This window comes from Epinephelus moara, chromosome 16 (assembly GCF_006386435.1).
Source record: "Epinephelus moara isolate mb chromosome 16, YSFRI_EMoa_1.0, whole genome shotgun sequence".
Lineage (NCBI taxonomy): Eukaryota > Metazoa > Chordata > Actinopteri > Perciformes > Serranidae > Epinephelus > Epinephelus moara.
Genome location: NC_065521.1, coordinates 25,840,569 through 25,867,659, shown reverse-complemented (window position 1 = coordinate 25,867,659; position 27,091 = coordinate 25,840,569). Strand labels below are relative to the sequence as shown.

Sequence of the window (27,091 nt, the reverse complement as noted above, 5' to 3'; positions counted from 1 at the left end):
CAGCCAAGAGATCTCGTGTAGTCGGTTATTGCCTGTGAACCTTGTACACAAACTGAATCTACATCTCTCTGGCAGGATGAGGTAAGTCGAGGTTTTTGAACATATATTTCTCTTACGTTGTTCCCAACTGCTTGGGGCACAACTCTGTAACAATGCGTCTGAACCTAGCACACATAATTCATCCATGATCAGGAGTCATGTTCGCAAAGTGCCAACAGTTGTGACACAGACAGAACTGAAATACCTGTAAAAAAAATAAAATAAAAATACAAAACAGAACATTAAAGGGGAACTCGCCCTTTTTCCAAATTCATACATGTTATTGCGATGGTTTAAAACATCCATCCATCCATCCATTTTCGTAACCGCTTATCCTCTTGAGGGTTGCGGGGGAGCTGGAGCCTATCCCAGCTGACATTGGGTGAGAGGCGGTGTACACTCTGGACAGGTCACCAGACTATCACAGGGCTGACACATAGAGACAGACAACCATTCACACTCACATTAACACCTACGGCCAATTAAGAGTCACCAATTAACCTGCATGTCTTTGGACTGTGGGAGGAAGCCGGATCTTTGGACTGTGGGAGGAAGCCGGAGTACCCAGAGAAAACCCACACTGACACAGGGAGAACATGCCTACTCTGCACAGAAGGGCTCCCTCCTGGGATTGAACCAGGAACCCTCTTGCTGTGAGGCGACAGTGCAGCACCACAGTGCCACCCTGGGTTAAAACAGTCCAAAAATATTAGTAAATATGAACTCTCTCCTAAATCCAAAACTCAAATTTTTGATGTCATCAAGTATAAAGTCTGGAGCATGTCCATAGACAATGAATTAGGAAAGATGTTAATCACAATGTTTACAATAACTTTCAGGTAGAAAATCTCCGTGTCACGTACATTATATGAAACAGCACAATACTCACCTGCTTAGTTTTTATCTACCTAAAATTAAGTGTATAATATTTTCCCCACTTTACCTTGCCGTCAGATATCCTTTTTTGACAGGTACCCGAGGCCATTATTGCAAACCCACCAGGCTCCATTAAAAACAACCTGTAATATACTGATTTTTCTTAGGTGGCAAAAATACGTTTCGCTGCGTCCCCTGTCTACAGCAGTACATTTGTATCTTCTGTGCTGGCAGATTTGGTTTATCAAAGATGCTAGCAAAGATACACAGCACATAAAATAAGTGGAGCAGAAACATCAGATAGGTCAGACCACTGTGTTTGACTATACATCTTTAAATGTTAGTTACAGCTGAAAATGACAAAAGAAATACACAAGTTTGCCAATTTTATATATCTGCAATTTTAATCAAGTGCCAGTTCCCTTTTTGGAAGTGATTGTTTTTACTGCGACGTCACAGGGTTTTCGTCTATATGGGAACATTTCTTACAATAGAATAAGGCTCATTTGGATATAAAAATCAGCCATTGTCTATGGAGCAGCTGCAGACTTACTTGATGACATCACAAGTTTGAAACTTACTTCTCTGGTTTCTGGCTTTGAGAGAAAGCAGCTCATGTTCACAAATATTAATTGAACTTTCCTAGGCCATGGAAAAAACATGTTTGAATTCTTACAGTAGGTGGTGTTCCCCTTTAAAGTTTTTTGACATCAACACTGAAACCAGACCGAGTGAAGTATGCAAACATACAAACAAATCACTATTTTAAAAAAAAGAAGAAGTTAAAAACATCTATTTCTCGCTATCTGAAGCACACAACACACTATCAAAAATAAAAAACAAAACTTCTTTGAAAAATAGGATCAATCTTAAAAGTATTAAAACTGAATTTAAAAAAAAACTTTTAAATAAGAAATGTAAAAAAAAAAAAAAAAACCCATGAGGGTGAAAAACAGAAATGCAGAAGTAGATGCAAACACACAACGATGGCCAGTATTAAGCATCTCAGTACTGGCCGTGATCATCCATAATAAACCTTGATAGTGTTTTCTGAGGATATAACAGGACAGAGCCACGCTTTACCAGTTGATCTCCATGTCTGTGTAATAAGAACTTCATACTCTAATAACAACATCTTGCTTCAGAAAATACATTTTTTGGGATGTAATGCAGATTCAGCTTACCTTTTAATTAAAAGGGACAAAACTGAAAACAGCAATTCATACGTTGCTGTGTTCAGACAATTTGGTATAATATTGTTATTAAAATAACTGAAGCATTACTACACTGATCAAAGGAAATCAAAAGAAAGCCTAAATAAATTTAAATCTCTTATTTACAGGCAGCTCTGTGTGAGATGTGATCCCTGTTAAGAAACTTTGGAGTTCATCAAGTGGAGCAGCTCGACACAAACCAATATTTAAAACCTTCTGATAATAATCTCTGGAATGCTTTTAATCTATTTAGCTCTTTTTTAAAGACGTCTTCTCTTTGAAATCATCCCTAAATTTTCTCTTCTTTGTGATCGTCTGATTGTCTGAAGCTTTGTCGAGATTGTTGGAACTATAAATTACTCGAGAGTCAAGTGCCAAAAAGAAGCGATACCACCTCAGGTAAGGTTTCATACCTGATAAACTTGCTGCCACTTAGAGAGACGCTAATCCAAGTCAGCACCATATCTGTCTGAAACATGAGTCATCAGCTTTTTGAATGACTTCTTTCTTTTTTTTTAAGCTTTCAAATATTTGCACCGATCAATCAAAGTAGGACACATGAAGCTAGAAACACACCAAAACAAAGAATTATGTACAAAAAGGCAGGTTCAAAGCCTGAAAGTATCAGACAAAAAAAGTGAAGTCAAATCAGCATATCTTACAAGAAAAAAAGGTCAAAACAAAATATGACTCAAAATAAAATGTGGTGCTGAAATGTTCTTTTCCTGGTTTCGTTCTAGCTCCCCAGAGTAGTTTTAGAAAAGAAGATGAATAACGTTCAAAAAAATCTTTTAAACATGTGTAGTGTGTGTGTGACTGTTATCAAAATAGAAGCTCCTTGTTCTGTTCTTCCATTTCCCGTTGCCTGTTAGCCTCCAGCCTTGCATGTTTGGAGTAAAAGAGTTTGTTTTAAAATATGAGTTTGTAGAAAATATCTTTTTTTTTTTTTATTGTGTCCTTTCTGTGTAACAGTCCGTGTTCCTCCCGAGTGTCTGGTGCCTTACGTGAGGAGTCGCTGTGCCGACTGTCAGCACTTGGGGCCCCTTGAGAGTCACTCCGGCTCCAGAGGAAGATCTGACACAAGGTGACAAGACCAGCCAATTAGACACAGGAGCTACAGCTGCACTGTCTCCTTTTGCAGTAACGACATAGCAGACAAAAAATATTTTTGGATTTAGAGAATACTTCATCCCCCAAATGACCATTTGTATGTCCTCCTGAGACTCTGTATCCTCATATGAGGACATCACATTTCAGGTTTACTTGACCTCATACTTCATTCTACTTAACTTAGACCTGTTGTCCTTGTTCATGGACACTTTTTGTGCCATCTAGTGGTAGTAAAAGCACAATACACTAATCCATGTAAAAACAAGGTGGCAGCCATCTTTCAGTCTGCGGCCGATCCTGACACAAAAGTGGACAATTCTAGCAACAGTAACAAGCTAAGACACTGTTAATTTGGAAGGACTCGTATGAAGACGTTGAACTTTATTATCGTCTTGTTTGAGGACATTTGGACTCAATAATCACTGCTAATGTTTAGTTTTTTATACTTATTGGGTCCTACTGATCCCAAATAGCTAGGAGGAATTAAAAATGCATAACAAACAAAAGTTTGGGTGTTAGGAGGATATCAGTTACGCACCCTGTGTTACATTGAATTTGTGAGGAAAACTTTTTCTCACATGCCCCCACGAAAAATTCTAGATGAATTGAAGTCATAGGGGACTGCATTTAACAACAGCAACATTATAACAACACATTTGTTGAAGAACTCTCACACAACTCATGCAGTATAATCTAAGTCTAGTTCATCCAGTCGTATGCTCAGTACTTGAAAAACATACATCCCTATCTGACAGAAATCTGAACTAAAAGGGAAACTTATCTATGCTCTCTTCAAAGCCAAACTCTGTTGACAAAAACAGAGATTTTACCTCCCTGATCTAACGCTGCCTCAGTCAGTTAGGTTGTTTGTGTTATTGTGTGACTTAAGTGTTTTAAAGGGTTAGTTTGGAGTTACCAAAGTCACACAATAACACAAACTAACTGATTGAGGCAGCTGTAGACCAGCAGCACCAGACCAGCAGCTCTTGTGTTCAGTGAGGTAAAATCACTGTTTTTGTCAATGGAGTTTGGTTTGAAGAGAGCATAGATAAGTTTCACTTTCTCCACTAGAGAGGGCTGACTGTTTGGGAAGTACTGAGCCTACGACTGGATAAATGAGACTTGGATTATGCTGCTCGAGTTGTCTGAGAGTTTGTAAACAGATGTTTTGATATAGTTTTGCCCTTGTTAAACGGGGTTGCCTTTGATTTGAATTCATGAAAAAGGTTCTGTTTTTGGATTCTTCGTTCAGCAGATGCACATTTGATGTAACACTGGATGAGTAAATGTTACACAAATGCTCATTTGGTGGGGTGAAGTGTTCTTTAAGATGTGGGCATGTACAGAGACAAACACAGAGACACTGGAAATGATCAAAACCCACCTCTGCGAACTCTTCACTTGTTATGCTGGTAGGTGTAGGTTGTGTGTTCTGTGGGTGTCTCTATGGCAACAGGTTGTTGGACGGCACTTTCCTGCGAGGGAGAAAGCAAAGATTAAATCCATGAGTGACTGTTTCACGTAACAATTTAAATGTTGTAGTGAGAGAAAACAGAGGTCGCTACCTCAACTGACATGTTGGTGGCAGGCACTTGGGTGTACTGGGGAATGTAGGTCCCCTGCATAGAAGTGTTTGCAGGCATATACTGCAGGAGAGTGGAGATGAGAAGTTCATTAGACATAACAGCTACATCGGCAATTAAACCACTTTCAAGTAAGCTGCTCTAGACAAGATTTATGTCAAATTACATCCGTTTTTATCAGCCTAAAAGACACTGAACAAAAATATAAACACTTTTGTTAATGCTTCCATTTTCACAAGTTGAAATTAAAGAGCTATGACTTTTTTCATGTTCTCAACTGATACATTTCTCTCAAATTTTGGTCACATATGTTTGTGAGCACACACTATCCTTTACATTACTCCACAACTGTGTTTTGGGATGTCACAATAAAAGGCCACTGTAAAATGTGCAGTTTTTATCACAAAACACGTGCCACAGAGGTCGCAAGTTTTGGGGGAGCGTGCCATTGACATGCTGACTACAGGAATGTTCATTTCTCCATCATAAACTGTCTACGCCATTTCTGTGAATTTGGCAGCACATCCAACCAGCCTCTCAACCGCAGACCAAGTGTAACCACGCCCGTCCAGGACCTCCACCTCCAGCTTCGTCATCTGCAAGATCGTCTGAGACTAGCCATCTGGGACAGCTGATGCAACAGTTGGATTGCACAATGAAAGACTTTCTGCACAAACCATCAGAACACGTCTCAGTGAAGCTCATCTGCATGCTCGTCATCCTCAGCAGGGTCTTAACCTGACTGCAGTCCATCATCGTAAGCAACCTGAGTGGGGAACTGCTCATCTTCAAAGTCGTCTGGCATTCTGGAGAAGTGATCTTTTCACTGACGAATCCCATGTGACCAAAAACATGCATATCCTTAGCTTCAGTCATGGGAAATTTATAGTTCGTAGTCCCTAATAAATGTCTTTTTCAAGAAAAACCTGCACATGTTATAGTAGCCTTTTATTGTGACCAGCCCAAGGCACAGCTGTGTAATAACCATGCTGTTAAATCAGCATCCTGATATGCCACACCTGTCAGGAGGATGGATTATCTCGGCAAAGGAAAAGTGCTCACTGACACGGATTTCAACAAATCGTGTGCACATGTGCGCACAATTTGGAAGTATAAGCGTTTTGTGTGCACAGAAAAAGTGTTGGATCTTTATTTCACCTCATGAAAAACAGGAGTGTTGCATTTATATTTTTGTTCAGTGTACAAAGGGGAGCTGCAACTCAAGAAGAACATCCCATCTGATCTTATCATGCTGGTTTGCACTAACTATCTTCTTGTACAGTATATCACAATCACAGACCCTATGCATCTTTAACTGCTAAACATTAATGATAGCTGAATGCTGAACATTCTGCTCTGTACTGACTGTGCCGCTGCTGCCCATGGAGAGGTGGCTGAGCTGCTGTGTCAGGGGCCCCATCATGGAGGTCGGCTGGATGGACATGGTGTGGTCCATTCCTGGCGTCAGGACTGCTCCCTATAAAAAGAAGGCATACAGCAGTGTTAGCGGTTGCCATTAAAACAAAGAGACTGTTAGTCAGACGGACAGAATGTGAAGGCAGCAGAATATTAAAAGGCTTCTGCTGCAACACAAACAAGAAGGAAGGCCTAAAGATACTTACTGTGGGCGGCATGATGTATGACTGGTGATGTAGCCATGATGGGTTGTGGACCTGCAGGAACAAGGAAGACAAATGTGTAGCAGAATATTACGTAAAAGGTTTGAATAACTCAGAAAACAGACAAGCAAACCCTCATATATTTAGCTGTATTGTTTTTAGATTTAAAGCATTTTTTGACAACTAATGTTTCAGACTTTATCGGTATGTGACAGCAGCAAACTCCAGTCTTTCACAATTTAGACCACGCAGCTCTGAGGGTCTGAAACTACCTGGTAGGTGGACACAGGTGAATGCATGTACGGGGAGAGGGAGGTCGGCCCCATCATCCGGTTTGGGGCGATGCTGTAGGGGGAGGAGTAGAACCTACAGAAAGAGACACATAGAGCTATTAGTCACCACAACATGATCGCACTCCCTGTGGGTTTACAAGGGATTTGTTTGAGTGTGGCACTGACCCGTTCTGTAAGGCTGTGGTGGGGTCGTAGGTGAGGGTCATTCCTCCCTGGAGAAATGAAACAAAGAGCTGTGTCATTATGAGGCTGAACACAAGCAATGTTATATAATAAAGCATTCTCACAGATGTCATTGACGTAAGAAATAAACTCACAGTCTCCCCATCTCTCGTCCAGGGCCGGCCGTTCTGCAGATATTTTCCTTGGCTCTGACGCTTCTTCTGGCCTCCGTCAGCAAATTTACACAACAGTGGCTCTGGTGGCACTGGAGCAGTAAGAAAATGTTACGTTATATGAATTTATACATAAAAAAATATGTCATTTTATGATTTGGGTTATATTCTTCAACAGATTTTTTTTTAAGAGACAACATTTTAACCTCAAAGACACCTCACCTGGTACTCCAGGTGGAGTCTTGATATATTTTCCATTGAAATGTTGGATGATGGCTTCACATTTCTCTGTTGACTCCATCCTACAGACAAGGAAAAGGTAAGTGTTAATTACAAACAATCACAGTGATTAACAGTAGCAATTTACAAGGCTATCACCGTGTGTGTTAACATTTCCTGCATCGGCCACCAGAGGGCTCACTCACCATGAGTTATACTGAAACATGCAGCTGGATATTTTCTTCATAGCACACCATCACTAATCAACTTAACCAGCTGTCCTAATACGTGTGACTAAATAAACAGTAAAAATGTTGGTTCCTCAGCGGCTCTGCAGCGTGGGTTGAGGTGCTATGAGGTACAAAGTAATGTTCAAGCCCCTGTATGGTTCTTAAGAGGTTGTCTACTGTTATTTTTCCCCAAGTATACTAAACTTAACTAAGCTGAAAAATCAGTAGAGAACATTCAGGCCCCTGTGCAGTTTTTCAGAGGTTCTCTAATGGTTCTTTCCCCAGTAAGACAAACTAAACTAAACTGAGGACCCAGTAAAGAACCTTTAAAGCCTCTGTATTGTTCTTGCGAGATTCTCAACTGGTTTGTCAGCTCAGTTTAGGTTAGTTTTCTGGAAAAGGATCAAAACACTACATTAAAATAACCTGCAAACAGTGTAATTCCAAAGGGTAACATATTAAATCAGTGGCTCTTAACCTTTTTGCCCCCATGTGCACAGAAATATTCAAGGTTTGAAAAGGTTATGTAATGTGTTTCTTAGTTAGCATTTAGAACAGCATTCTGAATCTTTAAAGGCAACATTTTGTGAGATATTGTTAATAATTATTCATGAACTAAGTAAAAGTGTTATTTAGAAGCATATTGACTCATCAGAATCAGAATCAAAATTACTTTAATGATTCCCCAGGGGAAAATGTGGTCCGCTACTGTTACTCTGATGTATAGCATAATATATTATAATAAGGTAGAAATAATAAGTATTTATATATAAGTATTTACATTTATGTAAAGTTTTAGAAATATAAAAATATGTGTATCATCCTAAAATGCACAACACAAGATATAGAAATAGAAACAGAAACAAAAAAAGATGTACCATATGTGCATCGTGTGTTGAATATACATTCAAGAGTAGTGTTGATAATAATAAATTGGAACAGTAGTCCACGGGACCACTCTGAATAGACCGCGAGTGACTCGCAAATGTGTGGAGTTTGTAAAAACACACTTTATTTTGACGTACAATGAATTTCCAGCACAGAGTTTTTATTTTGAAGTGCAGTTTTCTGCTGTAGCGTAAGTGAATAATGGACAGTTACTTAACAGAGACAGCTAACTAGGTCAACAACATGGCCACACACAAGTATGACACTGAATATATTAAACTGTGTGGACTAATGACTAAGGAGAAATTTGGACCCCATAGCTGGATCCATTGGGAACCACTAAATTAGATACTGAAAAGAATATTGCGGCAGTTGAATTATTGCACAGTTAGTGTACTGAGTTATTGTACTGTTAGGTCACTATTGCACAGTTAAAAATATAATAAATAAACTATGGAATTATAACTGCTGACAGATGTATTAAGTCCGAGGGCTGGTCTATTGGCTCAGAGTGTCTGACACTCTTTGGGACGAGTTGAAAAGTTTAATGGCCACAGGCAGGAATGACTTCCTGTGGCGGTGGTGCATCTCGGAGGAATCTTGCACTGAATGTGCGCCTGTGTTTGACCAGCACATCATGGAGTAGTTGGGGGACATTGTGCAAGATGTCCATGATATCATCTGGTGTCATTCAAGGGCCCAAGGCTTAACATTTAGAAATAATATGGTGCTATACAGCACCTCTAATGGTTCTATATAGCCCCAACTGACAAAGGCTCTGTATGGCACGTTTAAAAGATGGAGCCATACAGCACCGAAACAGGTTTCCCTATGATTACGAGCCAAATATCTGCTTTTGGGTACTTTTTTATCACCATTTTTGTTTAGAGTACAAGCTTATACCTGGCAAAGCCCACTCCTCGGCTGGTTCCGTTGGCGTCACGGAGGATGCGAGTGGAAATGGCCTGGCTGAAGGGCTTCAGCATGTTCTCCAGCTCCTGCTCGTCCATGGACATCGGCAGGTTGGAGATGTATAAGTTGGTGGGGTCCTGCTCCTGTTGCTGGACGGAGAGAAACCACGAAAGGATTAATGAACGATGATGTGGGGCAGAATCACAACTGTGTCATGATGTCAGGAGCCACAACCTATGAGAGAATTTATTTAACCTTTTATTAGGCAGTGTTTGAGGTGTTTGATATTTGGAAGGGAGACAGCTGCAGGTCATCAGACAGTTAAAAAATAGCCTGAGAGAAAGGGTACAGAGTTTGAAGTTGAAGGCGGATTTCATTTTGGCGTGAGCTGCATGGATGAGGTCTGAGGAGAAAAGAGATATCCAGAGATGGTGGAGATAGTGTTCTGGCTGAACCTCTCTCTCATTCTGGCTCTCTATGTCTGTCTCTTCAACTTTTATACATCCAACTCGCTCCTTTTCTTCTCCACGCTCCTCTCTCATACTCCATCACCCATACGTTATTACCAAAAAGGGTAGAAGACAGGCCCATTGTGTGTGACTAGCCTCTTAGGAGGATGAAAGCGCAGGATCCAGGTAATGTGATATCAAAGCATAATTACATTTCTAATGGCTCTCCTCCATCCATGGATGATCTGAAATGATTACGTGCTCTTGCTCAGTGGAGTATCACAGCAGAGACATTTTGGACAAAGGCCTTTGGAAATGATCTGAAGAACATCTAAGGCATTGTGCTATCACCCTCCCCACAAGGCAAACATTACCATTCTGTTTCCTGGGTCATGGTAATAATATGTCGCTTGCATTCAAGCAGTTATATTCATGTGGTAATCCCGACCTTGAATGCAGGCACAGAGGCCGGCTCTGTTGGCTTGCATAAATCAGACAAATTATGCAGCTTTTCCCAATCTGAATTTGAAATTATTAGAAAACTCCTCAAGTGCCACAGTTTCATTTTATGCTTTCGAACTACGTTGTAGGCTTTTTTCTTCTCTTTGCCTCCTGCTCGAGCTGATTTATTTGACCAGCAGCATCTTGTAAAATAACCAATCTGTATCACCCTCTAACCATTATGCATATTCATTATCTCAGAGTGCAGATGTGATTAAAAACCTGTAAATGCAGTGTGAATTAATTTCCAACCCATGAATAATGCATGTGTAATCGCTGCGACCTGTGGTGAAGGTGATTTCTCCTTCACCTCCCTCCTCCCCCTCCTCTTCCTCCTCCACCCACAGCAGTGCGAACTTGAGATGTGAACCCATGAGAGCGAGCAGAGAAGAACCTGCTGCGGATTTCAACCGCGAATGAGTCAGAATGAGTCAGAGAGAATTCTGACGCAAACATAAGCCTCGTTGTAAACCCGGAGTGAAGGGGTGAGTGAAATCAAGTTATTCTATGAGCAAGGAGCCGTATGAATGTCAGTGATCCAGCTTAACGAGAGATCAGCTTTCCCAGGGTGTTGGTGGTGTGTGTGTGTGTGCGTGGCTTTGTGAGTGTGTGTGTCATAATCCGGTTGAGGCAAGGCTGGTAAAGTGCGTGTGTGATTGTCAAGTGTGTGTGTGCGTGTGTGTTGACAGGGCGGGTGGCTGGGCACAGGGCCCTGCTGACTGGGGAGCTGCTCAGACACTGAGTCAGATGCCACCAGGGAGAACAGACAGGTCCTTTGTACAGGGAGCTCAGAGAGCAGGCCTGGGACACGCTCCCTCAACACCGTCACCAACACACATACACATCATGTACACGTGTACACATGTGTACCTGTGTGCATCCACGCGCTCTTGTTTGTGCACGCAGCTATACTACAGTGCATTAAACCCCATAAATACCCTGATTTAAGCATACACCCAGTGCACCGCCCAGCAAACACACATGCACGCGCGCACACACAAGCTGAGGCTTAATTGGCTTATATTCCTGAACCGAGGCTCATATAGCAACAAAAAAACATGGGGAGAGAGCAAGATAGAGAAAGAGCTTGCAACAGCTTTAAAAAGACACTTTTATAAGACGCAGATAAGGCCGAGGAGCAACCTTTCTGCTGCAAGGTCAATAATTCAGCATTTAATTTGTAATTAATAATTCATCCTTTTTACTTTTTGCTGAGTCACTGTCAAAATGCCCGAGAGGGTTTTTTTTTTCATGCGCCGAGAATTTGACTCTGACCAACAGTTTGGTTTAAGCTGACACCAAGTACTGAGAAACAAACCCACCAAATATTGACGTCTCAAGTGAGGCTCTTACCTTGGCCATCTGAGCCTGCACTCCACCCGCCTTCAGCGCTGTCACTGCCTTCTGAGCCGAGGCCGGGCTGTCAAAGTCAACAAAGCCATAGCCTGCGGGGACCGAGACATACAGCAAGACGTACAAGTTATGACAATGAGATATGCATACCGCAGGACTCTATGGACACAGGCATGTCATTTGAGCTCATGAAGCACTCTTATTAGTAATGTTTGAATCTGAGGAGACAGTTCTGTTTAGACTGTGCTGCTCCATGGAGGACAGATGTAGAGTTATACAACACTCTCCATATTAACCACGCAATGAACTGCTGTTTGGTACATAATGTGAATCTTAAAGGAATGCTTCACTCCAAAATGATAATATGTTTATTAATAACTAACCCTGTGTTACTTTGGGAAGAAAATATTTTTCTCGCATGCCTCCATGATGAACGAAGGATCCAAAAAAGGTGAATATTCTTTATAATTTGGGATAATAGGGGTACGACTTAACAACAGCAAATCTATATCAATACATCAGTTTGCAAACTCTCACACAGTTTGTGCAGTATAATCCAAGTCTCACTTATTCGGTTGTATGCTCAGTACTTGCCAAACCCTTTTTTTGCAAAACGTTACTGCTTACAACACTTCTGCATAAACAGTCTCACACACTGGCGAGTAGTGCACCTGAAATGTGCAATGCGTTTTAAATAGTTTAGTTTAGTTAGTTTAGTTTAGTTTATTTACTTTATTAATCCCCCTGAGGGGAAATTCAATGTTTTCACTCTTGCTTGTCAATTACACACAGGTCCGAAAGACACACACATGCACAAACAGGACCTATACATGCACAAAGTGGAGAGATGTCAGAGTGAGGGGGCTGCCCTTGGTGGGGCGCTCTGAGCGGTTGGGGGGTTCGGTGCCTTGCTCAAGGGCACCTCAGCAGTGCCCAGGAGGTGAACTGGCACCTCTCCAGCCACCAGTCCACGCTCCATATTTTGGTCCGGACGGGGGACTCGAACAGGCGAGTAACATGTTAACAAAAATGTATCCATCCATTTTCATCTGCTTATCTGGGGCCGGGTTGGGGGGGCAGCAGGCCGAGCAAAGCACCCCTTACATCCCTCTCCCTGGCAACGCTTTCCAGCTCCCCCTGGGGGACCCCAAGGTGTTCCCAGGCTACATGACATATGTAATCCCTCCAATGTGTTTTGGGTCTGCCCCGGGGCCTCCTACCAGTGGGACGTGCCTGAATCACCTCCAGCGCGAGGCGCCCAGGAGGCATCCTGAACAGATGCCCGAACTACCTCAACTGACCCATTTTGACGCGAAGGAGCAGCGGCTCTACTCCGAGCTTCCTCCAGATGTCCTAGCTCCTCAGAGCTGAGCCCAGCCATCCCACGGAGGAAACTCATTTTGGCCGCTTGTATCCGCGATCTCATTCTTTCAGTCACTAACCAGAGCTGATGACCATAGGTGAGCGTTGGGACGTAGATGGGCCAGTAAATCGAAAGCGCCTGCATTACTGCAGAGGCCACATCAAACCCCCGATCCATCTCACGCTCCATTCTACCCTCACTCGTGAACAAGACCCTGAGATATTTGAACTCCCTCACTTGAGGCAGCAACTCTCTCCAACCCAGAGAGTTAGTTCCAGCTTCTTAGCTGTGAAAAGTATTTGGTTTTCTTAGTCTTCTTTGATAGTAAACCTAACAAATTTGTCTTTTGAGCTGCCAGTCAGACAAAAAAAAAAAACAAGATACTGAACTTGTGATGGTCATTTTTCATGATGTTATGACTTTTTCTAGACCAAATGACTGATCAGTTAATCAAGAAAATTATCAACAGATTAATTGATAATTAACATATTCCTTAGTTGCAGCCCTAATTATAATATAACAATAGCACCTGAACAAAGTACAACATGATTTACGTTGACAAAGGTCAATTTACCAACAGCTTTTGGCTTATCCAATTGTCATAGCAAAATTAGTTTAAGCATGGACGAACAACTGAAATGATTCAACTTCTTACAGTCAAACAAAATGATACCTGTCTCACAGACCTATCCAGACTTTAAGGTGAAGTTACAAACAGCCTGTCTGTAATTTTAGTTTTCATACAACAGGAACTTTTCCCAATTAATCTCATGTAAAATTCAACACAAATGTCAAACAATTAAACACTTTTGAGTTTGCTTTGCCATCTCTGTTTGTCTCTCAGCAGTTTCAACCAGCTGATGCCTTCATGCCTCACCTTTGCACTTGTTGGTGGTCTTGTCCAGGATGGCCTTGGTGGACACGATTTTCCCATACCTGATAAAAACAATGACGTTGAGGGGTTAGGCTGGAAAACAATGTTTACATTCAATATTAGCATTGCAACATTGCTGAGGCACCATGGTTTCTCTCTAAACTCAAAACACCCTAAGGGATCGTGCTCAATGATGACTGAATTATAATTCACCTGACAGATTCAGCACAGTGACACTGAATACAATTACACCATCTGATAATAAATGATGTGCAAAGGGAAATCTTTACAGAGGGGTGGGACATAGATTAAATGAAATAAGACTAATATCCCTTGGGTATCTGCATGCTACAGAAACTATAGATTCCCCATATCTTATTCATCCCTGCTCTCACAGAGATGTCGATAGGGATCGTAACTCGAGGGGTATCCAACATGACAACATGGTAAAAATAAATGTCTCTTTTGCATTTTCAGGATGCTTCACAATGCACTATCAATACAAAAATCCTGTATTATCTATCCAGCTGGCTGGCTATAGACACTGCAGATGCATAGGATAGTGCCTGGCTCGGGCAAATGCTTCTGTGCGGCAGAGTGTCTTATCGGTTCCCATCTCTCCAGGCATGTGCATGCAGTGTAATCTGATATGCCTCTCCTTGGCTGTCCTGTCCAATGCTGGCTCCTAGCCATACTCTCATTCTACTAACCAGCTTCTCTTGAGGCAGCGCTCTGCCCTCCGCTGGGTCTTAGTGCCTCCCACAATGCTTTCATCCAGCCACACTGACAGCACCGCTACCCGTCTCGTCTGGGCTCAAAGAGTCACTTTCAAAATATTCTCCATGAGCAAGGCTTATGCGATGACCTGTTAAAATTGTAATCTGACAGTTAATCTGTTGGATTACTCCAAATAGAAAATGAAATTGTTTCTTAATTTAGGATTACTTTCCCTTTAGGAAAAAAAAGAAATCTGTAAATCTTTATTCCGTCACCAAGGTGGCTTAAAGGCACACTGTGCAGGATTTTCCTAAAAATGTATAAACTCAGACAGAAATAATCCCTCTCAATCATAATTTATGACCCAACAGAAGTGTTTGGTGGAGTATTTTTCTGCAGAGACTGTTCGCCCGGCTTGTGGATGTGATAAACTTCTCAGTCCCCACAGACTTTGTGTCTAAACTAGCTACTGTATATCATATTGTCTCGTCATATGATCAAATGGAGACTTGACACTGGAAAACATCAACATACATATTATCCAGCAATCATTATTGCTTATTTGTGTGACAAAATTACCAAAGAAAAATAAATTATTAATTCAACTCAAACGTTTTTTTAGAGTTTTTAAAAATATATTTTTAATTGATGTGGTGTTTGTTTTAGATTAATACTATTTTACAAAAAAAAAGAAGGAAAACCATGACAGAGATGGGTTTGTATAGCAACTGACACTGTTTTTAATTCTATGTGAACTCTTTTTTGAACTCAGACATCTTTCCGAAACAGCAATCTGATTTACTTACAAGAGTCTGTCCTCTGATGGAGGGCGCCTGCTCTTTACACCCCTGTGTGTCTGATTTCCTGTTAATCTTCATTCTTAGGTATTATCTGTGTTCATACTCTACATAAAACACTTTGAAATATGCTCTAAATTCTCTATTAATATTTTTTTCCTTGACATTCAAGGCATCACGGACAGACATAAAACGCTACACACATTCTCTGCAAACTGAATCCACCCAGTACCATTTCATGGTGCATTTCTGATTCCAGGCCATAAGATGCCACCAACTGGACTGGATGGATACGCCAACACTGTCCTCCTATATTTCAACAAGCATCATTACTGTGGGCGCACAGCAATCCCACCAGTCCCTGACTTCACATTATGAGTCGCATTTAAGCTGTGAGCTCTGCTTGCTGCACTCCCCTGCTTACACAGTTGAGATACCCGTTTACTAAATTGCGCTCAGAGGTCTTGGGCTACATGATGCAGAGCGAAAAGAGGGGCTGGAGACGCAGCCATGTGTGAGAGAGCACAGTGTAGTCCAGCCCCGATGTCCATCCATGGTCAACCACCAGAAACGGACCAGGGCGAGAGCCAGAGCGGCAGCGAGGCACCCAGAGAGAGAGACAACTGCAGGGGCCGGAGATGGAGAACCAACCCCCATCCCATCCTCTCATCCTTCACTCCCTACACAGTACATCTCAGAGCATGCATACAACAACTCTTGGTGTGGGGGAGGAGAGCTCTGGGAGTGTTGTGCCCTGATACTATGCACACATTTGCTGTTCAAACTGGAGTTAACTAAGTCAAATTCCCTCCGTGACTTGTCCTCTGACTGTTTTACATCCTAATCTACAAGCATTTCCCCTATTAACAATTATTGGATACAGAATCCTCTCACAGTCTAGTTTAACTGAGAATTACATCGGCCTTAATGTGCTCTGCTAAAAGGCAAATTTCATGCAGTGATTTTATCTGCTCTGTAAAAGCAGAAATATGAGAACTACCCCCACAGAACACCACCTGACACACAAACCCTGAACTCCATTCACTCCTCCCCCTCTGATTCTCTCCATCCACCCCCTTCATGCCATTGCCCTTGTTTGTCTTTCCCTTTCCCCTGGGCTCGCCGTTTCCTGTAGGGTTGGGCAGCCTCATGTGAGCCATATCTTCCAGACAGCTGTAAAATAGCAGGCCTCTCCTCTCCCCTCTCTCCCTCTCTCTCCCTTACTCAATCTCTCTAGCCCCCTTTTTCCCTCCATTTCTCTCACTCCTCTCCTCTGTTCTTCTGGTCCTCATCACCAGGCTCCAGAATTCAATTAAGTGAACCCAGACCATTCATCCCAGCCCTACTTGTTTTGATGTCTTCCACTGAAGGCCTAACAAACATATCAGATGGATTGGATGATGCTGTTGTTTGATGTCAGACTACACGCTGCCCACAACAAAGTTTTCAAAGACTCGCACTCACGCTGATGAGCAACGCAGTGTGGTATTTATAGTGCAGAATATGACTTTGAATAAGGATAGCGTAGCCTCAATGTCATCATACTCTTTGACGGTAATCTACGAGACTAAAGCACAGAGGAGCAATAACTCATGTAGGTCAAAAGTCTAAGGAGGAGTAAGAGGAGACATACAGAGAGAATTAGCGTGAGAGAGGGAGACTAAACATTCTGTACCTAGTTGTCGGAAAGTCTGCACTCGGCTTTGCCAAAGTGAAAGGACTCAGTTTGCCGCCAGGATGATTGTTGGTTTTTCCACAAGGCCACTAAACGATGGGCTTTAAAAACATTTGGATGAAAACGTGGCCCTCTTCTTCACTCCAGAAATACCTGCTAAGGTGTGCTCAAGCATTAATGCGCATTTCACGTGTAAGAAAGTCATGCAATCCTTGATGCATTCAGCCAGCCAGCCATCGCCTATCCATCCATGCATCCATCACTCTGTTGTCGTCATCCACTCTGCAACTCTAACCTGTGTGCAGCGGGGCAGCCTGAGAGAGATTTACGCAGTGTATGTGTAGCAGTAGGAGTGATTTTTTTTTTTTTTAGGTGACTTACGGCTGACAGAGTTTGACCAGATCCTGGTCTGTGGTTCCCGGGTGGAGGCCACGGATGTACAGGTTGGTCTTGCTCAGCTGCTCTCCCCCACTGCTGCTGCTGCCGTTGCTGATGGAGGTGGTGCTGTTGTTGCTATTGCTGTTGTTGTTGGGGCTTGGAGGAGCCATCTGATGGTTGGAGGGGGACACATACGTCTGCTGTGAAACAAACAGAAGGCACAGTTAGATTTGGGATGGTTAGGTGCATGAAATTAAATGTATATAGTGATGCAGTAGCAGACTCGATATGAAGCAAGAGCAGCTGGTCTGCTAAGTGACTTGCTAAAACTACAGATGTGTGAGGAGAAAGTCAATTAAAGACACAGTTTGCCAGAACATGAGACACAGTAACTGGTTGCAGTGAGATGAGATGGAAAATAGTGTTGACAAAAATATCGATTTATCAATACATATGTATATTTGAGACGTTTCATTATTCATTTTCCACAGTATTGATATCCCGCTAACAGCTGGGTTTTCCCGCTCTCGCTTATTGCTAATGTTCACTCAGTCATTCTGTTATTCTCTGCTACTAGCCAAGAAATGTCATCCTTGTCATATTATAGCCTTGTTCTCTTTTAACAAAAATGTTAAATTGTGTGCCCTTGAAAATGGTATCAAATGTCTATATGTTTCAGGGTATTGCATCGAAGTTAGAATTGCCAGTATTGTGACAACACTAGTGGAAAATGTAAGTAAAAAATACAATGCAATTCAAAGGGAAAAGTGAGAAATAACACGTGAGATTACATCATGTACCACAAACAGACACATATTCATATTAAAAGGTCAGACACACAGGGACTATCTTTGCATATGGGTGTAATGTGTACACTTGTGTAGACAATATACTACAGCCCCATCCCCATCCCCATCCCCCGCCCCCTACAAACTTCAAACATTTACTGTTAAAATAAATCAAAATCCTCTACAAGCAGCCAGCAGCATTTTAGCCTCGACAGTGCACCTTGCTTGGGCAGAAGATAAATGAATGGCGGCCCTATGAGTCAATGTTCCCATCAGTCTGTGCAAAAATGGAGGAGGGCTGCAATATTTTGATACGCTAGGTAAGATCCAGTCTTTAATGTTGTATGAATCAATACCTTAATACAGTAGTTCTCATACTTTTTTTGTCAATAATGTCCCCTTTGAAATATGCCCACTTGAGAAACACTGTCTAAACAGACTAGCTGTTGACAAATAAATCCTTAAGACAATTATATACCCTGTTCTAATGTTATTGAGGATTTTAAGGCTCATATTTCAGATAATATTTCTTTGTTTGCAAGAACTTTAAAACTGTTCTGTAGCGATGCTGACCTTACCTTTTCCAATAATGTCATTTTGCACGTACATGTATTTTACATGCCTTAGTGAAGGCTGGGACACTGAATCATTGCTTGACCACTGTATCTGTATAGCTAACACACATGAATCACTGATTATCACTGAGAAATGTTGGTTTGAATGTTGAGACCTTACCTTATTGTTTTATCTTGAAGTGTGCCTATCAAACTGACCTACTTTTGAACGGTGCAGAACTTGAGAGAAATGCTACTTTTGGCAGAAATGTAAACTGTAAAACTCTGTAGCATTCATGGGAACTATGCTTTGCCTAACTTGTGGTGGCAACCGAGCCCATTTAAACGTAAAACCAAAGCGTATAACATGAAATCTGGTTGGAATTAACGTGGCTGAGCTCCACACTCCTGCAAGAGAGTTTTCATTGGGAGTTTTTGAAACACTTCCAATCAACACTGTTCACAGGGAGATCTGCGGATTATCCACAGTAACCAGGACATTGTTTCTGGGCAAGAAAAAATTATATTGGCTTTTCAGATTTAATTTCTCAGTACTCTGAGCAGCAAAAAAACCAAATTCCATTCCCCACAACTGTCTTGGGGTTGTAGCGAAATACTCAAAGCCTAAACTATCTGCGGCCAGATACCACTCAATGTTTTGTTTCAGATTGGGATAAACTGTCCTTTTAAGTAAATATACTCCTAAACTAAGCATGAATGCCACATTTCTTTGCCACAACCTCTCAGATGAATGTAATGTTAGCAATTATATCCCCTGGGCTATGTGCTTGTACCTAAGCTGAGCTGATTTTATGACCTGTTAGTTCAGTATGCCACTGCACACTGCTCATGTACTGTGTGTCTAAGCATGAGAGCAGTATGCACAGACTTGGCTCACATCAACACATGCATGCAGTGAGCATGTTATGGGTTGTGCAATATATTCATCAGCATAAGCATGCCCACATATAAGGCAATGATAGGGAATCTTAAATGTGTGTGCAGATGTGTGCGAATGCATAATATTTTTATGTGATGGCTGTTTTCAATGCTTGCATTTAAAAAAAACAATTAATACTGGGAACCATGGTTTGGAATAAACAAATCTAAATTGGTATGGGAATAAAATGCCAGCTAAGTTTGGCCTTGGTGTTGCCTCCCTCCCGCTGCTGGTGGAGGAGGAACTGTTTGATTAGTTAGGGTCAGCAGGCTCGGCCCCGGGGAACAATGGGATGGCTTGTTGGACACCACAAGGTCAGCGCTGGACCACCAGCTTATTAACAGAGAGGGAGTTGTCAGAAGACTGCTAGAATCAAGCTAATTATGACACCTCTATTTCTCTCTGCGGTGGATCTGTTTCTCACCAGCTAGTGCAGGTTGAATTCCAGAAACACAGACACATTAATGTTTTAATGCACAGTCTAATATGTGCACATTACAAAATTAAATTGGATTCAGATTTGGTTTGGATGTTGTAACATGATCTGAAAATGTAGGGGGGGAAAAAGTTCAAATCAGTCTTCGTGTCCCTGCCAACATATTACAACCAATATACTAACAGAGCTCTTACCCTGCATTCATGTGGTGTTGGAATAATCTGAAAAATTAGTTCTCCGCTGGGAAAATTCACATGAATGCCCCCTCAAGTCAGAACAACTGGGAAAGTCAGCAAAAATTTTGGTACAGGACTTATGCTGCGTTCAGACGGATTAAGGCAGACGAACAACACTGTCTAGATGGCACGAGAAAAAAAAACGAAGAGTCCAACAGAAAGGCAGGACTGTAACACAAAACATGCACGACACTATGGTGTGACAGCAAATGCCATATTGTTTACAAAGAATAGAAATTAAATATATCAAATCATATTACTGTTTTCACGTGGAGTGAAGGAGTTACGTAGTAACATCTGGCTGTGTGTTCTGTCCAGAGGATGGCAAAAAGTTAAATATTTTAACTTTGAGCCACAATGCCTTCTACTATTACCCTTGCCGGTATTCTCTGACAACCTCGCTTAATTTCACCGTCTTGCTCTCGTCCACTAAAATGATATTTGGTTTGCCATCTACCGTCTCCCTGATTCCATGTGAATGCAGATTTACGAAGTTGACCTCAAACAAAGTGCCCCAGAAATGAGTTCCAAAAGCTATAAAAAAAAAACGTTAGCATTTGACCACTCCTGGTTTCCTCATCTAAAAGTCAATACATTTTTTGAGTGGGTTTTTGGTGAGATGCCTGAAATAAGGTCTGCGGTTAACACAAGCTTAAGGGATGTCCAGGTTTTGTTCTACAACATAAAATACGTCAGTAAATACCCCACTCGAGAAAGCTGAAGTTTCTACATGTCTTAAAAAGCAGTTGCAGGCAAGTGGCTTAATGAGACTAAAGCCACACCTAGCTGTGCCAAATACGGCTTTACAGTCTTGTGGTGTGTGTTTGGTGACGTTAGCTTTTTACTTCTGGCGATTGCATTTAGGCTTCAATAATCATGAAAATGGTGTTAATTTGTGAATATAAATATTTGTTTGCCACAGATCTTATATTTTTGGCAGTTATTCAAAATCTAACGGAAAATTCTGTAGGGGTTTTTTTTGACAAGGGAGCGATTATGATGCTAACTTCTGCTAACTTCCGGTCTAGAGAAAAATGTCATCCCTAGGGCACTCAATAACACAGGAACATGGTGGATGACACAAAATATTTGGTTGACGTTAAAAACTTTTTGTTAATTCACATATTACAAATTAATTTTTGCACACATGTAATGTGTAATATGATATAAGGTTGTGACCATTATTTATATTAAGCTTCTAACTGTTTCAACATATGGGTATCAACATGAATCCCCACTGGCACGTTAAACGCTCTGAGATTTAAAATACAACACATCTTTGTAGCGTCCATATTGTTTCATCATTACGACTGAAGAGCTCATGAACACAACTTGGTCAGAAGAGCGACCTCTCAACTCAAGCTTCCTTGTGGTGTTAAAACTCGGAAAAACGGACCATCCAAGGAGCACTTGAATGCACACTACTAACGGTACTTTTATTAGTAACGTCTGTCAACGCAGAAGTTCAACAACAGCGCCTAATATCGGTAGAAGGGAAACGGGACAGAGCTGTATTAAACTAGGTACATGTCAACGTTCGTTAGTACGTTATTTTTGCGTCGAGCAATATAATATAAGCGCACAAACACGGTGTTTCTCCAAGCTTTAAAATGCTGGTGTCGAAGGAACAGGATAGCTAACAGCTAGTTAGCTAGCTAGCTGAATGTTCTGCTGCTGATTGAAGGTAGCTAACGTTAGCTGTTGTTGTTTATAACGTTAACGTTACATTAGATGCACTTATTAAATGTTTTCCCACTCCTCTAACGTTAGTTTACGTTTCTGACACTTTTCAAAACTATGTTCAACATTAAGTATTAAGTTAAACTTTATGCCCCTTTCAGACGTGGAATTAATACAACTTTTACATGGTTTCATCTTATTGTTGAAGGAAAATAATTATCAAGTCAAACAATTTTCTGTCATGTTTGTAAAACTTAAACTGTGTATCTGATAACTGTAGAGGCAATTTCATTGTGTTCCCTTCACATAGACTAGAGGAATATCAAACATAGATCTGTAGCCAGCTGATGTTTGATGTACAGCCTGGTCTACAGATAGGATAACTAGGGAAACTGACATAGTATTAAAGATACATTCTAAGCATGTATGAAAATGCATGTGTAATACATGAATGCAATATTCTCTGATAAAAAGCCATTTTACCTGACTGCGAAACCCCAAATACAGGACAAATGTGCACTCTGATATCTCTTATTACTTAGCTACATCCTCTCAGACTCTATTGACATGAGTAGGAACAACAGTGATTCCTTTGCAAGCTTCATTGTATCCACGCAACCCAGCTGCCTTATGTTTTCCAAACTGTCTAGGAATCAGCCTTCATAACTTACTCCCTGTCTTTTCAGTCAAGCTGAGAAAATCACAGTGACTCACAGAGCCCATTCATCTCGGCCCTCTTCTCTAATCTCCCTCTCTACTTGAGCATCAATAGTGCGCTGTTTGTTTTTCCACAATCACAGCCTCTTCCTGTGCTTTCCCTTGCCTTCACTGTAGGCAGCCCGCACAGACTATCAGGAGGGATGCACCTGCAGAGGCCTGGGGAGATAGGATCTGATGGGAGACCGAGTCCGGGCCCAAGCCTGGCTAGTGAGGCCTGTCTAATTAGGATCTGAGCTTGTTAGCGCAAAACACTAATCCCTCTCATGTGCTCTCAAGTCAGAAGGTAGTGTCTCATTAAGGCCGCTCTGCTAGGCTCCTTCTGAGAAAAAGATGGCAGTGAGTCAGATCCACACCTACTCCCCCATCTGCCCCAGCTCCAGGTGTTTTGCCACCCATGTAAGGTAATGACAAACACAGGCGAATATGCATTCAGAAGAACACAAACACAGTTAGAAAGGAAAGGCTTCAAAATATGATAAGAGACTCAAACGTGCATGATTTGGGATCTCAATTCACATTTTTTCCTAGCTTGTGAGGTTGCATATCGTCTCAGTTAGCCTGTGTCCAAAACCTGACCTCTAAGCCTGTTACTGATTTCCTTCCTTCTTGTTACTCTTCAGTCCTCAGCTGCCTATGTAAACTATTTGCACTGTTTCTTACATGCATCACAGTGTCATCTCTGAGCATTCTTTACATTCCTCTGCAGTACACAAATGTTTGTGTTTCTCTCCTTGAAGTGGACAGGGGTTGTGGGGGACATGTCTTGGTTTAGGATTAGAGTTCAAGCTGTCATCGTAAAATTGAGCTACATTCCTGGAGGCATCACAGCTCTGTGGGAATAGATAAATACAGGAAATCCTCCTGTACACATGCAGCATATACCATTTACTATTGGCATGATAAATTGATTAAAAAAGAGGCGTTTTTAAAGTGTGTAATAACAAATTAATCCTATCCTGCCTATGAAAAATTGATGCTCAGTTGCTTCCAGCAACTCTACTACTACTACTCTGTGTCCAGAGAAGCTGGAAAAATATACAGTCTTCCTTACATCCCAATCACGATCACACAGTATGCAGTTATAGTTGCAGTAAGATAAATCACCTCTTTGTCTTAATATTATGGTTGTGCTTGAAGCATAAGTACTCTAAATGGCCAACAGCGTGATGCAGAGAAAGGGAGTGTGCTCACGGCAGCAGCTGAAGACTGATGAGGTGATTACAGTTGGAGGGAGCAGAGGTGATACCTGTAGGGAGCGCAGGTGACTCAAGGACTTTTTCATCCGTGAGAGAACAATAAGTGCCAAGTGAAGCAGGATGTGTGCCTTTAACTCTGTAGTAATAGCAGAGATATGAGTCTAATTGTCCGATGCTTGAAAGCTACATCTCTCCGGCAACACAAACCTTTTGTGCACCTTTTGTTCTTTAATTTAATCAAGCATATAGTTGGCTACAAAACCCTAGCAAAAGTAATTTTATTCATTTTGGAAAGTGTAAAACGCATAAATTATTTGAATTAGTTCCAAAATAAAACATATTTTGCTTATCATTATCAACATGATGGTACTTTCCATCGCCATACAGTAGCATTTCAATTATGCACAAGTAAACTGTCAAAGTCAGAATCTCTGTGTTGCCAAAACAGTTATTATTCATGGTGTGCAACAAGTACATGCTTACGAATGTATGACTTATTATATTTTAAATGAGAGCGTAATATCCAAAAATGTGGAGTCCTACCTGCTTGGCTAAAGACGCTTTAAAAGGCACCGTGGAAAAGATCATAGTGTAACAGACTAAATCTCTTTATATGATATTCCTGCAGCGTGTTAGGTAGAAAGAACCAAATAAAAAAGTAATAATAATCCTTGTCGTCCTGTGGCTAAAATGTGAGACTTCTCCTTGCTCTCCTTCTTCTGACTTGGTCCAGTTTCATTGAAAAGCACCAGAAAAAAATCTGTGACAGTTAAAAAGAGTCTGTTTTCAACAGGTATGGAGCACCCTGAAGATAGCAGAAAGTCAGGACAAGGGATGCATCAGTCAGGAGGAATGTTCAGGCTCTCCTCTCCATGTGAACTGAACCACTGACAGACAAGAAATCAAGGTATGTGAAGCACACAGGGGAAAAAGGGAAAAAAAAGAGGGGGGGGGGGGGAGTTAATCGAAAGCAGAGGAAAGGGGGGGGGTGTCTCTTAATCCTTTTCTTTTCTCCACCCTTTTTCCCGCAGTAAAAGACACAGACCAGGGGTTACCACTTGACACTGGATTTACAAGTCTTCCCTCTGTGTGACTTTGGCGCTCTAACAATACGAAATGTGTTCTAAAAAAAGTGTGTGCATGTCTTCTTTCAAGGAAAAGGTCTGAGTTTGCAGAGCCCCTCTTGAAATGAGCACATTGTCTGAATCCAGGATTCCAGGAATTCCAGGTCATTAATCTGAGCAATCTGAATTCCAGCCAGCCGAGAGGCAGGGAAGGGAATAACATAGGGAAGGAGGGAGGTATTTGATTTCAGCACTGTGCTCACGTTATTCAAGAAATGTTGAGAGTCAGCCATCGACATACTTCACTTGCGACGCATTTTGGCATGAAATATGAATAGTTTACCAATTTCTTCAAGAATTCACACTCAAAATGCTCCAAATCCTCGACATGACTATTTCATTTACACTGTTTATGAAAGCAGCCCTGTAAAATCCTGTAATTTCTGCGTGTTGCAGAATTTAAAACCTGAAAAATCTATATGGTCTGTACAGAAAAGGTGGCTGAAAATAGATAACAATCTTGCTCCATGAATTATTCATATGGGAAGACAAGCTAATCAATATGGGACCATATATATTGTTCCAGCTCTGTTGTCACTGCTATATGACAGCACATCCCACACAGCCACATATATTACATCTACATTATTGCACGGGCTCTGTAACTTTCCTCTTTTCCATAGTGCCATGCAAAACCCGTCATCATTAGCAGGACTGAAGGGGTGGGGCATATCGGTGCGTAAAAGAGGAAAAAAAAACTTTGCTAACTTGTGGTTAATTCAATGAAAACATCACCTAAACATCACGCAGTTGATTCAACCCTCACGAATCCAAAATAAAGTCGACTGTAATTAGCCTTTATTAGCTTGTTCGCAGCCTAACGCGCATCTACAGCACATTTATAAGCGGCTCTCCATAGTGCAGGCTAGGTATAGGAAGAGAACAGCGACCGTGTCGGGGGAAAAAAACGAAAGCAAACTGTTGTAGTAATCTACAGGCAACAATGTAACGGGCCCGCGGTAGTTTGTAACAGTGTAGCAACAACATCAGAAAGCCGACAGCAAAGGTTGCAACAGCAAGTATGAGAGTTTAAACGTCGCCTGTGATCCACTTTCAAGGACACTGCAGCTTAAACAGCCGAGCAGCTTTTAACTGAAGAGCTCGGAACAACACCGCATCGAGAAATTAGTCTCTGTTACAGGAAGAGAGAGGACACAAATAAAGGGTATTAGTGTTGTTATTTACCTTCTTGATGTTTTTGCCGGTGTAGCCGTTGTACGGGTTGAATCCTGTCCTTGGCGGCACAGAGAGCAGCATTTTTACACGGCGCTGTGTCCGGAGGAGCGGAGAGCCGAGGCAGTCAGCTGACGTCAGCCAGCAGGGAAATTCAGCCAGGAACAGCGGTAGTGATTGGAGTTGCTCTTCACAGCACTCTAATGTGCTCCCCACACACACACACACACACACACACACACACACTACACCACACCACACCACACCGGCTATATGCTTAATGTGCAATATCACACTTTATCCCAGGGTTTCATGCCCACAAGCCTCCTCTTCAGCCTCTATATGATAACACAGGAGATAAATACCCAGATATGTTGCTAAAATTATTAAATCCTACAAGCGCTCATGCAAGGTTTTTTTTGGGGGGAGTTTTTCCTTATCCGCTGCGAGGGTCATAAGGACAGAGGGATGTCGTATGCTGTAAAGCCCTGTGAGGCAAATTGTGATTTGTGATATTGGGCTTTATAAATAAAATTGATTGATTGATTGATTGATTGATTGATTGATTGATTGAAGTAACCCTGTAGAGTTTAGGACTATGTGAAGAAATGCAGTAAAGCATATGTTTGTTCGAGTCAGGCATATTATTGTCATGATCAAGGGTATAGCACAAAATTCTGGGCCCTATGCACGATCCATGTGGGCCCCCTGCCCTTCCTCTCTTGGTCTAAGTCTCTCTCACACACCTTCATCAAATCGACGCTGTACTTATGCTGTAGGCTCTGCATTAACGTAGAGCCTACGCCATACCCTACGCTG

The 27,091-nt window shown here is 41.6% G+C and overlaps 1 protein-coding gene across 1 annotated transcript; it reads right to left on the bottom strand.

The window, feature by feature from the left end:
* Positions 1–579: 579 nt before the first annotated feature.
* On the bottom strand, positions 580–26,443 carry LOC126402920 (RNA-binding motif, single-stranded-interacting protein 2-like). Its single transcript, XM_050065273.1, has 14 exons — positions 26,285–26,443; positions 17,429–17,625; positions 13,862–13,920; positions 11,622–11,713; positions 9,310–9,467; positions 7,292–7,371; positions 7,052–7,161; positions 6,900–6,946; positions 6,714–6,807; positions 6,445–6,495; positions 6,189–6,299; positions 4,805–4,885; positions 4,624–4,714; positions 580–3,203 (listed from the first exon to the last, which is right to left on the bottom strand). The coding sequence occupies exons 1-13, from the start codon at positions 26,354–26,356 to the stop codon at positions 4,637–4,639; spliced, it is 1,230 nt and encodes a 409-aa protein (XP_049921230.1). The 5' UTR covers positions 26,357–26,443; the 3' UTR covers positions 580–3,203; positions 4,624–4,636.
* Positions 26,444–27,091: the final 648 nt, after the last annotated feature.

What these genes read in the sequence shown, in the direction of transcription:
- LOC126402920 (XM_050065273.1), bottom strand. Translation starts at nt 26,356, where the DNA reads ATGCTGCTCTCTGTGCCGCCAAGGACAGGATTCAACCCGTACAACGGC. An exon ending in GGACGAGAGATGGGGAGACT is followed by an intron (nt 6,947 to 7,051) that starts GTGAGTTTATTT and finishes TCATTTCTCCAG; the next exon opens with GGAGGAATGACCCTCACCTA. An exon ending in ACCACAGCCTTACAGAACGG is followed by an intron (nt 6,808 to 6,899) that starts GTCAGTGCCACA and finishes CTCTTTCTGTAG; the next exon opens with GTTCTACTCCTCCCCCTACA.